Raw genomic sequence first — 17,702 nt, 5'->3', positions numbered from 1 at the left:
GTGTCTGCATGAAAAAAAATTGACTTGAGAATGAGCAAAGAGGCTTTGGTGAAGGCTACAAGTTTGTGATGTTTTAATGGGGCCTTTCTGTTTTATTGCCCAGTATCTTAGCTTCTATGTCATGATGGCTCTTATACCTGTGGCAACAGCTAAAACAGAATGTAATCTGTAATACAGTTTAATAGAAAGATTGTTTCTAATAAAATTCCCCCCTGTGTACCTTGGATTTCTTTTGTTTTCTCTCTCTTTATTCTCCCTGGTTTTATAGAATATGGTTTACACTTGATCTTGCCAAAATGATTCAGTTGCAATTAGAAGTCTCTCATTACTCCCACAATGATGGATGACTGATAATCCCGCATAGAAGACATCTTGGGGGGACGGGACAAAAGAGAGGTTATTCTGACAGGAAATGAGACTTTCCCCAGGTTTCACATGTCCTACTGGGATGGATACCTGCAGCCAGGATTGCAGAAACAAGGATGCCGAAGAAGCAATTGGCAGCTCCTCACGGCAGGGGAGGGCAGGTGGCTAGAGGCAATTTTTCAAATGCACTTTATCATGAGTGACATGACTTGGCAGCGGCAGCAGGAGCCTTCTCAATGCTCTCTCGTTTGCCAAGTTCTTGCTGATGCTTCAAAATGTGTTCCAGGCGGATATGGGTCCCCGGGGTGCCTCGTGGAGAGGCACTGCCAGTCAGGTGTGTGACATGGAAAGTAAGAATCGTTTCCCAGCTTGGAGTGGGGGCATGGAACATGGGCATTCTGCCAGATTCCCATGCTCGCCACCCAGCAAGGGGGGAAAAGAAGGGGGCTGCTTGCTTATCATAGGCAGGCCTTAAATACATAGCTATTTATCTCCTACTTGAAATAAGTAAATAAATGCACATTGTGATTCTGCCTCTGGGAGCCAGTTTCTGCTCTGCCTTCTCCAGTCTTTTGGGAAAGCAAAATCTTCCAGCAGTAGCAAAGTGTTAGTAGTGCTGCAGAATGGGCTGATAAGAGTCAGAGCTGTCAGCTGGAAAGTCCCTGATTCAACTCTTTTCTCTGCCATGAAAATTACTAGGTGGTCCTTAGGCAGAGTTGGTGGAGGAATCCATGGAAATGGAAATGAGAGTGTGAGTGGAAATGGATGACATTTGCTTATTTGTCCCACGTTTGTAACAGAAATCAATCCAGAGAACATGATCGATATTTGCTGGTGCTGTTTTTGTCTGCAAGTGATACAAAACTGAAGGTGTACCCCCACCCCCGCTTTTGCATTGTGTTTCCTTTGTACGGAAAGGAATGCCGTGGAATTATTTAATTCATGGAAATTAATTATGTAGAATTCCGCCACAGCAGACAGCATGACATAGCTTTTGTCAGAAGCCAAACTGCAGTGGAACGGACACAGCTCTGCATGCAATGAACATGGGTTAGAACAGAAATCTGTGCCTTCTTACACCCCTAGCCTGAGGCAAGATCCTACTGTGACAATAGTACTTGCCTATAGGGTGGCGGTTAAATGTGAACCACCTTTAACATTGTAAAGCTATATATAAATGTTTACTGTTAACTAGATACATGCCCTGTAGTTTCCTGGATGAGCATTGCTCTTGAGGCTGTGTTTGTAAGCAGGCTGCATGCAAATGGCTTCTTGGATAGTCCCCTAACCCTCCAGAACAGATTGGGTGGGGGCTGCAGCCAGATATAGACTATCTGCCAGGAAGGAGGAGGAATGACTGAAAATGGCCCCCTCCCTCTTTCTGCTGATGGATGTGTTCCATCAGCAAAGCAACAGCCATTGGGTTCCACCCATAGGCTTCAGTATGAAATAGGAGACCGATGGCTTTAGATAATTATTTGAGGGCCCCAAGGGCTAATTCAGTGAATTAGTATCAGCTGAATTCCGCTCTTGCCCAGAAATGAAAGAAACATAAGCTGCCAGTTGCACCATCCTTGGTTGCCATAGTTCCACAGCTGTCAGTCATTGTACTTTTTTCAAATCCTGCTTTATGACAGTTTGAAGGGAAAAACTGGAGAGCACTGCAACTATTTCATATGCTCCACTCTGAAAAATAGACTCTATGGTCAATTCATAGCCTGAAGAGGAGGGGTTTTTGTTTTGTAAGCCTCAAAAAATGTTATTTCACCTGTTAATACACAGTGGCTGTTTATATTGGCTGGCCCTTCTGGTTCTATGTTCCAGGTTATGAATAATATAATGTTCAAAATTCCAAACATTTGGTGATAGAAATTCTCAGTGTGACCTAAATATTGGCTTAGCAGGGAGTGAATAAGTGAGAAGGCCCTCTCTCAGATGCAAGTTCATATAGGGCCCCTCCAGCCATCCTTTTTTATTGTACATATGATGATTTGTACTCATGATGCTATTAGGGCAGTCATACATGACCCTGCTTTCAATGCTCTTTGTGCCTGCAGAGGTTTGAGAGCAGTAATACTAATTCATTTCCAACCAGTGCATATCCTGCAATTTCCTACTGAAATCCTATAACTTTTCATATCACAAATGCTCTACGGTTGGTTACTGATCCCCTTTTGTTGTGCATCAGCTTCTCTGGACAGCAATAATGTGGTCACGTCGGGAAGCATTGTAGAATAAGTACGTAACAAAGCAGAATTAATCCAACACTGACCCTCGGTGTCAATAATTATTGCAGGATATACCCAGAATAACACACCAGTCTGAAGGGACCCATAGTCACACTTACTTTGGCCACCTGAGACCACAAACACCCTTGCTGTCAACAGGTCAAAAGTGGAAATTTCACCCAGAATGGACTAGGTGGGGTTGGGTTTTTTTTGCTAGAATTCAGTCACTAACAACATAATTCAGCTCTAGTTTTTGGAAACTAAGGTGAAGCTACTGAACCTGTCTGCTTTTAATTGCATTCTGTGTATTCTTTTGGAAAAAGTAGCTTCTTTGTTTAAAGACCATTAGGTGGGCAAAGATAAGATATGTCTATTAACTAGACATGGGGGAGAATTTTGTTCAGACTGCATTTTTAAGTGAATTGACCTAATTTGAAGCTTCCAGACTATGCACAGACATTAAAGCAACTATCCATCAGATTTGACACTTCTTCAAATCTTGCAATACGGATCTTGGCTCAAGAAAAAGGTGCAGACATGCATACAAAAATTTGTATTTTGAGGATAAGTCTAGGAATAGATGCATTGATATATAAAATAAGTATTTAAATATTCCCCTCCCCCCTCGACAGGCTTATATGACCAAGGTAGAATACAATATTCCTGGGAAATTCCTGTTCATTGTGAAAAGATGGGATCTAGTAATGTAAAGGGACTTGATATACACTAAGGGAAAATTAACAGAATATTTGTCCGCACTGCATTCTGGAAAGGGATAATTTTTTGGCTTTCTACAACAGAATTCTCAGCACCTTACTGAACGAAACTGTCAAAGGATCCTGGGAATTAAAGCTGAAACAAAAAGGTGTAAATCTGTGACACTAACTATAGTCTCTACTTTCTTAAGCTAACATTTGCTTGACTCCACAAAACCAGATTTATATGGTCACATACTGCCCATGTATAAAGGAATCATATGAAGCCCCAGGGATGTGCTTGTACTGCAGCTGCCCCAGTAAGTGCTTCAGCATAGCCAGAATGCCAAAGTTAGAACGTCTGAACTATGTGGCCTTCTTATAAGGTGCTCTGGTAGGCCTTGAAGGAAAGATCTTAAAGAGATCCACCAATCCACACAGAGGGAGCCATATTTTAATCCTCTCCCTCTTGGCTCATCTCCTGTTACTTCACTGCTCATTTATTCAGTCACCCTCTGCAAAAGGAAAATCCCCAACATATTCAAGTAACAAGAATGCCTCACAACAATGAAATGTCGTCTGTAGCCCCATTTACGAATGTGGCTTCTTGGCCTTATATGTATGTTGCTGATCTCAGTCCAAATATACCAATTCCTGTTCCAATGGGGTAGGCTCAATCCCAGTTTGAGAATTTGGAAGTGACAATAAACTATTGTGAGAATTTATTTCGAGTCCTCCTAACTAGATGGGTTTTTGAGGAACAGCTTCCTCTCCTTGGCTCAGTGGCTAATAATACATGGGCACAGTATCAAGAGTTTGGAAACCATAAAGCAGCTATGGGGGCATAGTTTCACATGGGCACGCCATCAACGTCTCCACCCTGTTCTTGAAGATTCCATCCATGCTTGCAATCCTAGTTTTAACAGAGCTAAACTGAATTTTCCTACATTTTTCTCATGCTTCTATGATTTACCTTGGATTTCCTTGGCTCAGACAATGGGAATAGTGTTTCCTTAGCTATATTGCACTACATGTAAAAGCTTTGATTCCTCAGTTTGATTAGTATATACAGTTCCCTCTGCAAACATGAGAGCAAGAAATGTAGAGGGGCTTAGAGCCGCAGGAAGCTGCCTTTATGCCGAATCGGATCATTAGTCCACCCAGCCCAATATTGTTGACACACCTTCCATTCTGTGTAGGAAACCTGCTTCTGTGTGGCTGTTTTGGGCCAAGAGAACACGATGGAAACCTCTTGCACCCTGAGCATCCTGGGATACCAGAATTCTCAAGCAGGGATCCCTTGGAAAACAGAGTCAAGATGAGCAAAGAAAAATGTCTGCAATGGCAGTGGTGGAACAGATGGAGGTTGGTAGAGTTATTTCCAGGGGCTCTCCAGGGTTTCAGGCAGACCTTCTGGATGGAAATGATGTGCTCCATCACAGACTTGTGGTCTCTCTAAAAGTTAACAGTCACTAAGAGATAACCAGTGGCCGTATCTGCTCTACTGAATTAAGGCTCCATACAGGGCTGAAAGCATGGCCTTACCTTGGACCAGTCTCCTGTTTTCCACTCATAACAGCCCGTGTAATCCTCGCACTCTTCCTCATCCCTCGGCCTAGTGGCTGAATCACACTTCCCTTGGGAGTTGGTGCATGTGACAGTTCTCTTCTTCTTCCCCTGCCCACAGTTGGACGAGCACTGCAAAGCAATGGGCACAATCATTGGTTGCTGATGAAAACTGACTTGGACGAAAACGGAGCAAAAATCTATTGTTGCCAACAAGTTTTTCCTAAGTGGTTTCAGATGTAAAGAGTTCTGCTTTCCCAAATGTTTCTCACAAGAATCCTCATAAAATTTTGACTGGGAGATTGTGGGCATATTGGTGGGAGATTGATGTTTGACATTAACTCTAGCCATCATCCATCCAAGGCTATGTACACAGCATATCTTCAAAGGACATTTAAAGCACACACACACAAACCAAGAATCCTGGAAACTGCCATCTGTTAAGGGTGGGAATTATAAACCTGTGAGAAGCAAACTGCAGTTCCCAGTGTGCTGCAGTGTGTGTGCATGCTTTAAATGTATGGTGTGTATGAAGACAACTAGCACTGTTATCAATACATTCCCCATTATGGGGTGAGGTGGAGTTTCACCAATACAGTTGTTAAACCTTCATTTTAAATGTGCAAAAACAGGGGTGGGGTATGCTACACACCAGGGCTGATTCTAAATTAGTTTGACTGGCAGATAATATTGGAAGGAAAACTGAGCTTAATAATATTCAGACTTAAAATATTGCGAGCCACATTTTAAATTCAAACTGTAATGCAATCTGTGACATAAAGGAAACAATAAAAACACATAAAACCAATACAAATGTTTAATGTGGACACATCATGAAACCACCTCATTGAAGTTCATGGATCACTGGCGGGCTACAGATCAGCTTGTGAACTTCTGGTGTAGGGCATTAGCAGGGAAAAGTGTGGAACATGGCTGAATTTTAGCCATGTTCAAATATATAAAAGGATGTCACATAGAGGAGGGAGAAAGGTTGTTTTCTGCTGCTCCGGAGAAGCGGACACGGAGCAATGGATCCAAACTACAAGAAAGAAGATTCCACCTAAACATTAGGAAGAACTTCCTGACAGTAAGAGCTGTTTGACAGTGGAATTTGCTGCCAAGGAGTGTGGTGGAGTCTCCTACTTTGGAGGTCTTTAAGCAGAGGCTTGACAACCATATGTCAGGAGTGCTCTGATGGTGTTTCCTGCTTGGCAGGGGGTTGGACTCGATGGCCCTTGTGGTCTCTTCCAACTCTATGATTCTATGATTCTATGATTCTATGAATATTTAGCTCTGTCCCCGATGTCACAGCTTCTTTCAACAACCACATGTGCACATGGTTCTATGCACAGTGCAAGCTCTTGCTTGCTACATAGGGGCTTTGTATCCTTGGGACATCCACACAATCAGGGATCCTGTTCACACGAAACGCCTACTCATAAGCAGTAGCTTTTGCATAGGCCTTCCTGAACACATGCAACTAGGGATGTAAGCAGCATTGTTTTCTGTTCTTCCCTTTATTTGTCACATGCAGTACTGTATCCATTCTGCCGCAGTTCCTCTTCTGCCAAAGACTATGTTACTTGTCTTGCCACATACATTGAAAATCCATCAATGTATCCATCAAGATAAAATCTAGAACTGTGCCGAGTGATTGCCTGTTCTGCTTTTCAGGCCAAAATTTCTAGCTTTGGGGCAGGGAGATAAAATATTTTGACCCATACCCTTGATCATGCACAATGTATTCACTTTGTTTTCCCTGTTTCCCTCTTCTGCTTTTTGGTATTTTGTTTATTTAGTTTCGGTTGAGAATTCTATAGGACGGTTCTAGCCAATCAAAGCTCATATACTAAATGTGGTGAGGTCACAACACTATGCAGCCAACCAGATTGGCTTACATGTTGACATCACAGAGAGCAAATACAGCTCATTAAGAGGGACAGTAATGCTGGCTTCTGGTTCTACTCTCCCCCACGATAGCAGGAGATTGTTGGCAAAGGAAAAGCAAGGATGATTGAGGGTAATTTCCTTGCAAATTCCCCCCAGTGATGGAGGGGATGGGGAAACAGGCTTCACTTGCAGTTTGTCTCGGTACCTGGTTCTCGCTCCAGCAAGAAATGTGGGGTTCCGGGAGGCGCTGAGTGCAAAAGCACTTCGCCTGCCGAAAACCTTCCAAAGTCGCCATTAAGAAGCAGAGGTTCTCCTGTTAATTGGAGCTTAATTGGACTAAAGTACAGGTGTGTGCTAGAAGAGATGGGATCACAAACTGCGGAACAAACCAACTGCAAAGACTTTAAGGTTTGAACTTGGATAAGACTTCATTCAGTGCAAGACGGTGGGGTGGGAGGGGAGCCTATGGTTTCTTTATTTAAAGTTTTCTTCTCTACATTTATGATTCAGCGACCCTCCTCTGAATGTTAGTTTAGATTATATTTGTACAAGCGAGTATGGAAGAAATTGGATTATAAATATGGAATATAACATCAAACGGAACTGTGTGTGTAAAAAAAAGGGAAAAGGGAGGGAAGCTCTATTTTGCAAAAGGCTTATGATGGAAACTTAGAGCTGACTCTTCCCCTTTATTATTTACAAAGTCAATAACGCTAAGAGGACTTGGAATTTAATTTAATTTAATTGGAAGTATAATTGCTTATATATCTTGAGCTGGAAGGAACGATGAAAGGAGTCTGTGAAGCACGGGACAGAGCAATGGAGAAATTTCTGAAACAACAATGGGATATCAGCTTCACCCAAGGCATGACGGATAACAGCAACAACCAGGGGAAAGAAAGACGTAACTTCTTACAAGGACAGCAAGAAACATCATGGGCAGAATAATTTCCACACAGGAAGAACAAGGATATAGTTTGAGTTCCTCACTTTTAGTTTTACAAATCATTTGATGCGTCAACACAAATAGGAGTTATTAATATTGCAGTTGTTATATAGGGGATTATTATGACCGGAATGCAATTGAAATGAATAAGATTTTGGAATGCAGAAATAAAGAAAATCATCAAACCATCAAATCTAGCATGCGGGGGGTCACTTTATCTAAATTATATAATTTGGTGTTGAACAATTAGTATTAATAATTGTATTATGATTGGTATTGTTATAATAAGGTTATTATTGGACTAATTGAAAACTAATAAAAATTATTATGAAAAAAGAGAGTGAGAGTAATGCTTCCAGCCCTTGTCACATGAGTATTTCTAGCCAATCAGGAATATGATGATGTCACTAAAGGCAAACAAAGACTATTCAGGATAATATTTGTCAAATAAGCGAGTAAGCAATATTGCCAAGCAGTTATGGTGCTTTTTGACACTGCGGAAAATGTTCACGAAACTGCTCAGTCCTAATAAAAATGCTAACTTTTTCTGGAGCATCAATCTTCACACACACACACACACACCCTTCAAGGGATCAGCACAGAAGAAACTGTGGACTTGACACTGAATAAATAGTTGGAGATATGAGATACTCCATGAGATCTTTTGAATGCGCTCCAATAACTTTCTCTATTTAGTGGGTCTAGGATGGAAACAGGACTCAACTTGATATACGTTACAATAAATGGGCAGATCTCAGCATGCCTGTCTAATCGTCTTTAAAAAATACAATCCAGGCAGTCATGACCTGTTGACCCTGTTAAGGACATGAATGACAAGTGTTTATGAGCTGGCAAGCAAACAGACATGCTTTGAAATACTTCACAGCAACTGCAAAGTGACTTATTGAAGAAGAAGAAAATCTGGGAAGTCTTCCACTTAATTTATGGCTGCTCATTGCATGACCCCCTTATGGAAAGTAACATCTTCATAGTGTGAAAGCAAGAATAGAATTCTGCTGGCTACTGGGAAAGATTCCTTAAGATTGTAAGGATGCTGAAACTCAACAGCTGGTCTTGAAATGAGTGGCTGGCTGTAACCATCCTCAAAAAAAGAGAGGGAGGCTGAATAACTTGGTGCTGTGGAGCAGCATTAAAACACAAGACAGGAAAGGATTCAAAAGGCTTGCCAGCTGCTTTAGTCTCCTCCTCTAAAACAGGAAATCAGGACCAGCCAGACTGCACTGTAATCACTGGGCGCAACAAGTGTCATTTTGGGGAATGTGAAAATTCTCAGCATATGATAACAGAGATGTGCCCCAAAATGCCTTGCAGTATAGCAGAAAATGTTGGGGCACATGTTTCTGATTGAGCTCTAGGATTCTGTTGGTCCTTGGGCACGGCACCCTTTGTAGGTCTCCTCAAGTCAGAAGAGGCAGGACATGAAAACTGAGAATTCTCCTTTGCTGCATCAGAACTTACTGGTTATTCTGTGCAATATAAGAATGGTCGGCAGGGAGGGCAGTGGGCCTTCTGATAGTCTTAGGACCTTGCCAAATGCCCGGCTTTGTTAATCTATGGAGCTGGCCGTGGTATTTCTTCTTTCTCTTTTCCATGATTGCACTTACGAGTTGCTTTTTTAAAAAATAAAAAAGCAAACTCAAAGTGACTTACAATATAATACATATTCTGACCTGTGGAAAGGAATCCTGATGAGACCCTCTTGGATTGTGTAAATGTGTGCGAGCGGAGAGTTGTGCCCAACCACTTGGGGTGACAAGTCAGCCCTGCTGGAAACTTGTCTGGCTTTTGCAAAGTTTATGCACGAGAAGTATAAGCAGATTTGTTCAGACTGGTACTAGCAGGGCTGATGCATTTCATTTGTTAATGTATGTAGTCAAGACAAAGGTCTTTTTCAGCCCCGCAACCTGAGATCCTTTTAATGGGAGATGCCAAGGTCTGAACCAGGGCTGTCAGCATGCAAGGAACTGAGTTATGGTCCTTTCCCTTAAACATAACCAGAACTTAAAAGGCCCTGAAAAGCAGAAGCAGGGAATCTTACTAATGACTATATAAAGTAGGACCAGATCCACACATTCCTCTTCATATATGTCAGTCCACTGAATGTGGTGGAGCAATGCATCATCTCAAAAAATTGCTACTGTGCCCCATTAAAGTAAGAATTCATTATTTTTCTCCACAATGAAAGTGAACCTTTGCTTTATGATTTAGGAACGTAATAGGTTGACTAAAAACCAGATTATATTTTGCATTTTATTCAAGTTTGGCAGCCAGAAAAACCCAAATTTTGAGATTTGAGATTATTATTTCATTTTAAGATTATTCATGCTACAAGTAAACTGTATTAACCATGTACAATATACTTAAAATGACGTAACAATTATTCTCCTTCTCAGCAACATGCAGCACTAGGTCAATTAACAGCAAATGCCCATCTGAGACTTTTTTTTAACAAAACAACTGGTTTACATTTACCAATCAAGACACAAAATTGATTAAAGGAAAACACACCTCTCACTTTAACGTTATTAAAAAACCATGTATTGCAAAGAAGTGGTTTAGCTGGATCCTTTATCTGATGAATCTCTCACATAGCACAATTCATATTTGTGGAACAAATTCAAGATGCAGATACTTAGAAGCTAAGGATTGGCTAACCCTGAAACCCAATGCCATGCACACACTTAATTAAGGAGCTTTGCTCATTTAATTTAGACAGGAGTCCAAAAGCAACCAAGGCACTCATTATATTAAACATTCAGCTGATCCTTCACCCTTCTAAGCCTGTGAAAGAGCTAGAAAATATATTTAAAGGTTTTTGTGATAGGAACTCAATAATGCCAGCTGCAAAATATGAACTACACCGTAAAAGATTATGCAGAGCTAGTGGTAGGACTCAATGTTGTTAAAAGTCACAATATTACTTTTGTGGAAATAACCTCTTGGCAGCGATATTCCTAAAATCTATTTTCCTGAAAGCAATCACAAGACTCATTGACACAACCTTGAGCAAACAAGGCAAAATAGCAAGTTTTGGTAGATACACAGCAGAAGAACAGTGGGGAGTGGGGAGAAGTATTGGACCCGTGTTACTAAAATTGGTCTTACATCAGTCACTGCCTGCTTTTCCTAATACATACAGAGTCACTGTGTGTTGGCTCTGTTGCATGGTGACTAGTTTTACCCCCCTGGATGGTGTTATAAGTGTGCTGCTGGCCTGAAGAAAATTCTGGAATGTACTTCTTGAACCACCTAAACAAGAAAAGATTCTTGTGGCACCTTAAAGACGAACAAATTTATAATGGCATAAGCTTTTGTGAACTCAAACTCATCATATGATATAGTATGGATGCATCTGCCAGTGTGGTATAGTGATTAAGAGCGGTAGTCTCGTAATCTGGTGAACCAGGTTCGATTCCCTGCTCCTCCACATGCAGCTGCTGGGTGACCTTGGGCCAGTCCCACTTCTCTGAAGTCTCTCAGCCCCACTCACCTCACAGAGTGTTTGTTGTGGGGGAGGAAGGGAAAGGAGAATGTTAGCTGCTTTGAGACTCCTGAAGGGGAGTGATAAAGCGGGATATCAAATCCAAACTCTTCTTCTTCTTCTTCCTCTTCATGGGGGCAAACCCCACCAACTTGAGCTGCTTCAGGAGGTGCCATTGGATTTGTCCCAACCCTAGGTCCCGGAACTGGATTCTGGGAATCTGCTTTTGCAGGTGCTATTTGGGGCATGTAAAAGCACCTACATCAGGGTAGTCAATGTGCTGCTCTCTGGGTATTGTTGGACTACAACTTCCATGAGCCCCAGCCAGCATAGGCAGTGGCCAGAAGGATTAGGGAGCCGTAGTCCAACAACATCTGGAGGGCACCACATTGGCTAATCCTGGCTAGAAAACACTGATTCTTAATAGTCTGGGGGAAAAATATTAATTTTAAGACTTCCACAAAATGCCCCTTTGATATTTATCTTTAAAAATAGGTTAATTATGGATCACATGAAGCAGGATTTGCTCATGTTTAGTAGACTCCAATTTGGGGTTTTTATTGTGGAATTTCAGTCCTTTTCCTCCCACCAAGACTTCTTTACCTTAGACCACTCCGATGCTTCCCATATGGAAAGGCAGTCTCGACCTTCACAGCTTTGAATTGGTGTTGGCTTCGGGCCGAGGCAGTAAAGATCCCTAGTGTTGACATAGGTGCCATTCTGCAGCTGATAGACACATGCCACTTCTCGGATCTGGATGCCTTTGGAACAGGTTGCAGAGCAAGAGCTCCACTGCCCAGCCACCCACCTGTTAAGAAAAGAGAGGAAAGGGATTCAATAGGGACACAGCCCTTTGAGGCACAAGGTGTTTATATAAAGCCACTCATCAATCACTGCCTCTTGTGCCTACCCTGTGTGGGTGTCAGGCGCCACCAACCTGTGTCCAAGGTTTTTATTATTTGAAACATTTTTAATGCAGAATTAAGAGGTTTTAAATCTTGACACAAGCAACCCCTGCAATTTCTTGGTGGTGGAAGATTATGCAGGACAACAACCTAAATAACCTTGATGTTCTTTTCCAAGTCAGGGTCACTGAAGCACACTACATGCATATTAGTAATCCTTTCTTCCTTGGGCCCAGATAAAAGTGTCCTCCTACGTTGTGTAAGCTGCTTTAAAGACAGGAATGCTTTTGGCATGGCCAGTTCCCCTTACAGGCAATGCACCTCAGAACTAAACTTGCAGGGGGTTCTGGGGTGCCCTCTTTCTGCAGCTCAAATCCTTGAGCTAGATCTGTATACAGTGGTACCTCGGGTTAAGCACTTAATTTGTTCCGGAGGTTCGTACTTAACCTGAAACTGTTCTTAATCTGAAGCACCACTTTAGCTAATGGGGCCTCCTCCTGCAGCTGCGCCGCCGGAGCACGATTTCTGTTCTCATCCTGAAGCAAAGTTCTTAACCTGAAGTACTATTTCTGGGTTAGCGGAGTCTGTAACCTGAAGCGTATGTAACCCGAGGTACCACTGTATCTATTTAGTGATGCAAATTGCTTGCAATTTAAGTGCCTTAATGAGAACTATATAATCACGTAAGTTAACAGCAAGTGTTGCCCGTCTCTTTTCATTAAGCAAATAAGTTATATAAAAACCACCCAAGCCATTTATACCAAGGGTCATTTGGGAGCCTGTGGCTTGCAGACCATGGTTATGCTGTTTAACCGAAGCAAAGTTGCTCATGGGCACTGAACATCCAATTCTAAAGGTCTCCATGCCCCCTTTGATGCTCAGCTGCTAATGCTAGCTTTTCTGTGGCATGAGCTAATCCAAGAGGGGCCAGGGTTCCTCTGCTTCTAGCTGTGATATCTGAGCAGACCAACTAAAACCATCAAGAGGGGTCAAACCATCAGAAAAGTAAAAAGAACAAGAGGAGATTTCAGGAGTGATGAGGTCAGAGTATGAAGAGGAAAAGAGAACCACCAGGGGACACTTGGCAATTATGTCATCTGCTTTGTTCAAACAATTGACACAAATAGTACACAGCTACCTACATCACATTGCAAATAATATTCACATTATGATCAGCTCACAATGAAAAATCCCGTAGCCTTACATTCCCAGGTGCTGTGAAATATAACTGCTTGTCCCCAGAGATATGGACTCTACAGACCCTTTTGTCAGTCTGCCCTTCCAATCACCCCATATAACTAATTGCTATTTTGTTGAGACCTGAGCAGCAGAAGTGGAACTTTTTGAGAGTGACTCTGAGTTGGAGGTCATGGGAAGAATCAAGGAAAGAGGAATGTATTTGATAAATGCCTATATGGCATCTCTGCTAAGTGCTTCCTATGACCTGTCACAGAGGAAGATCCCCTCTGTAATTACAGGAATTCCTCGTCAAAGTGAAGAGCTGGAACAATAGCCCTGTGTGAACATGAAAAATGCATGAGGAGGGGGAGGGAGGTGGCAATCACAGCACCCTTTTTTCAGGAAGTTGGAATCCTGGTCTGTCTTTCAGACTTGTCAACTTGATTTGCCTCCCAACCAAACTAATCTTTCCAACCTGATGCCAAGGCACTGAGGGCCCCTCCAGACTGATTTTTTTTTTAAAAAAGCCTGGGAGTATTCTGCAACATGTTACTGACACACACACACAGTGCTGCAGTGCTGAAATTATTCTGCTTTATTAGTTGCCCTGAGATGCTTCCCCCATGCTGCCACAATACTGTTGTCTGGAGAGGCTACAGCACCATAAAAGCAAAACAAAAATAAACCAGAAACTTTGTGGTACAGTGGTACCTCGGGTTACATACGCTTCAGGTTACAGACTCCACTAACCCAGAAAAAGTACCTCGGGTTAAGAACTTTGCTTCAGGATGAGAACAGAAATCGTGCTCCGGTGGCGCGGCGGCAGCAGGAGGCCCCATCAGCTAAAATGGTGCTTCAGGTTAAGAACAGTTTCAGGTTAAGAACAGACCTCCGGAATGAATTAAGTATTTAACCCGAGGTACCACTGTATATATAAAAAATAAATGCACTGAAATGCACTGAGTGGAAATGAAGCAGTGTGACTGCACCAAAACCTTTGCAGGTGCAAACCATAATGAAAGTGGGAACCCATGTGACAGCCCTGATAGCATCATGAGCACAAATAATCATGAATATGCAATAAAAAGGACACCCACAGGCCACTATTTAAGCACTGAAGCACAAATTACAGATGTGTTGTTAAATATGTCATTGACTGAAAGTCCCAATCAGACAGGGGTGGTGAGATGAAGCTGGGAAGGGGAAAGAGAGGGACTGCTTTACTAATTTACTGTCCTCTCCAGGAGCAGGCATGGCTGCTGTCCAGGCCCTGCTGAATTAAGTCTAGCAACGGCATTGTAATCTCCCTGTGATCTATAGCTATTGCCAAAGAAAGGAGAGAAAAGGATTGAGAGTGAAGAACAGTAGAGATGAAAGGAGTGAAAAACTTGGTAGGAGCCACCCTGGTTGTTTGCCTCCAGAACTGACAGTTCGACCGCACACCATACAGTCCTGAGAAAAAGGAGGCTGTGACCTCACTTAAAGGGGAAAGGAATGGGAGGAATCAAAAGGAGACAGCCTCCCACTTTCTTTTCCAGTTCGGTGGTCTGTAAGGAAACAGGAAGACGGGCATGAGACGAGCCAGGAATTCAGTACAATGACAGATGGGAAAATGGACAACCCAGACTGCACTCTTGTCCAGGTCCGGCATAAGTGTCCTTTCATGAACTCGGTACAAAGCTGCAACACGCACGGGGGTGGTTGTGGAATAACTTGAGTTTTAACTTTGTTAAGGACAAATTTACACCGACACTGTGTCAACCATCTTTTTAGCGCCACTTTCTAATTTTTTTTAATGAGCATTTTAAAAATGTTTTCATAAAACTGATTTTACAAAGGGGGAAGAAAAAAGAGGCAGGAAAGTGTTTGCCTAGGGGAGCAAGATCTTCAAATTGCTGATAAATTATAAAAAATAATTTTCTCACCAGTTTTGAGTGGAATTATTGGAACATGGAACTCTTTCAGACGGTTTGTAGAACTCTGCCTCTTTGAGGATTCAAACACTAATATTGTTTTCAGTACGGCAATTCCAAGTATTCTAGTCTTCCTCAAAGAATTCTGGGAATGACACTTTGCTGGGGATGCTGAAAATTCTCTCTTAGAGATAACTAATCAGAATGTCTGTTTATGCTGGTTGGTTTTTATTTATTTAAACTTCATTTGCCACTCTTCAGACCAAGCTCTCAGATCAGCATCAGAAGTAAATGCAATAAATGCAATAAATAGGAATATGCTAAGAAAACAACAAATTGCATGGAAAGTTAAAAGTCCAGCATTAAAAATAAAATACACAACTTAAACAGCATAAGCAGATTTTTTTTAAAGTTCCACTAACAACAAGGTGGCACAGCAGAGGTGGTCCTGCCACCCATCATCACATGCCAAATTTCAGATGGTGGGAAGAGGAGACAAAGCAGAAATTCTACAGATTAAAGTAGATTAAAGTGTGTAGGGCATCATCTCTCTCTCCTTCATATCCCCTTTGACTCCTCAGCATCCCTTATAAAGTTTGAATTTCTCAATTTATCTACCAAATCACAGTCATTCTCTGAAATACACACTTCCGCAAATTTTGCAATGCAGTTCTCTAGCTAAATAGCATGGACAATAATGAACATACTGAGGAATGCATTAGGGAAAACAACACACAAAAACTGCATTGCAAAAGTGTATATATTAGGCAAAATTGAACACAAACACATGTATGTTTGGAGAAATTTACAGTAAAGAATGCTGATGACTTTTACTGACTTTTACTGTTGCAGAATTGTAGAGAACTGAATTTAAGATTGGAAAAATGAGAAACAGAAAAGCGGAACTGACAGATCCTCCCATCTCATCCCAAGAATGACCATGTGAATTTCTGGTAGCAATAATGTCAAATAGCAGGCCAAACTACAGAGAAATCAAAGCGGTAGCTCTTATGAGAACCAGAGAGCAGAGCTCAATGTAGAAAACAGGAGAAGTTCTTGCAACAACGCTATAATAATTCCGCTTGAACTCTGAAAGCAAACCCAGAGCTTCTTTCTTTTAAAAAAACCAAAATAAACTATAGTCATGGTGAAAGAGAAAGGTCTCTTTAAGATGTTCTCGGTCAGAGAGTATGCCAAGCATGCATTTCTAATATCTGGGTGGGCAAACACTAATGGAAATTTAAATTCTACAGAGACTTAGAGAATGTGCTTCGGAAAACGTTTCCATTTGGCAGCTTCCGAAGTGTGAATGTGTGGTCGACCTGGAGGGAGCGAGAAAATGTTAGGAGAGAGGGAGAGGCGTGGCCTGCTTGGATGTGAAGCACTGTGTGGTTGTTGGTTGCCATGGTGCTGGTGGCAAAACGAACCAATGAGAGCCGCACACTCTAGTTGTCCAGCCGAGGATAATGGCCCTTTATTGTAACTCTAAATTGGCTCAGGAACTCCAAACCAAAAGCAGCAGTTCTGGAATTATATTAAGGGGAAGGATTAAAATCCATAGAGTAAGGCAATTTAGACTTCCCTTTCTCAACAAAACTGGGCTGGGTTGGCACCCCCCTTGAATCAACCCTGACTTTTTTTTTTTTTTGCCTGTGGGCTAGTGAAAGGAAAATGAAAGTTTGGGGGTCAGAAATGGCACAGGCAGGCGGTTCCATGAGCTTCTTCAGGTGGGCTAGAAATCCACACAGACCAGAAACCCGAGTTGGACCACTCCATGGCAAACAGAAAAGGCCCAAAAGGTGCTGCGGAAAGCTGGATTTATTTTTAGAGAATGACCTGACATGTTTCAAGCTTTACAGATCTTTTTCAATGGTGTGTTTTTCCCTTTTGCAACTCTTTCAGAGAGACCAGGTTATTTTTCTTCAGCTGGTTTACCTCTCTGTCAATGATTCTTTTGGATATTTTTCTCTCAATTTGCCTAGAAATCTATACTGCCGTGAAGGCTTGACAGGAGGGTGGCTGAACACCCCCACAAATGACAAGCATCCACTTAAGACCAACCAGTTTTAATTAATTTTAACACCAGAAATAACTAGAACCTAACTGACACAGGCCTACCTTAAACACAAGCAGACTGCCCAGACTAAGCTAGTCCCTAGTAAAGAAAAGAAGCCTCTGACCATATATGAGCAATGTATGGACTTGGCAAGTCACCAGGGGATTTGGAGACAACCACAGCAAATACCTTCTCTTTAGCCTAGTTCTGAATGAGGTAGCAAATACATTCAGTTTCTTATGTGCAAGACGTTTTTCTAAATGGAAGAGTACTTATCTATGTAAACCCCCACCTGCAAACCTAAGTGGTACAGTCCAGGCACAGGATTACCATCTCAGAGGCAACTTGGCTTAGGGGCCCTGGCTTTCCTGACATGGCACAAAGATGTTATTGAAGGATCACAATAAAACATAGGGAATGGAAGGGCTCTGTTAATCTCTCTCATTTTTGTGTCGC

At 42.0% G+C, this 17,702-nt stretch overlaps 1 protein-coding gene across 2 annotated transcripts in view; it reads right to left on the bottom strand.

Moving 5' to 3' along the window:
• Positions 1 to 17,702, bottom strand: part of ADAMTS17 (ADAM metallopeptidase with thrombospondin type 1 motif 17) — a 184,805-nt gene that overhangs the window by 14,909 nt on the left and 152,194 nt on the right. For both annotated transcript variants that reach the window (XM_082198330.1, XM_082198331.1), the window contains 2 exons: positions 11,797 to 12,001; positions 4,835 to 4,987 (listed from right to left, as the gene is read on the bottom strand). In XM_082198330.1, the coding sequence (XP_082054456.1) occupies positions 4,835 to 4,987; positions 11,797 to 12,001 (358 nt within the window). The remainder of the gene's footprint in view (positions 1 to 4,834; positions 4,988 to 11,796; positions 12,002 to 17,702) is intronic.

This window comes from Podarcis vaucheri (genome assembly GCF_965113315.1).
Source record: "Podarcis vaucheri genome assembly, chromosome: 14".
In the NCBI taxonomy this organism is placed as follows: Eukaryota; Metazoa; Chordata; class Lepidosauria; order Squamata; family Lacertidae; genus Podarcis; species Podarcis vaucheri.
The sequence above is the reverse complement of the archived record's forward strand: the minus strand, read 5'-3'. Positions and strand labels throughout refer to the sequence as shown.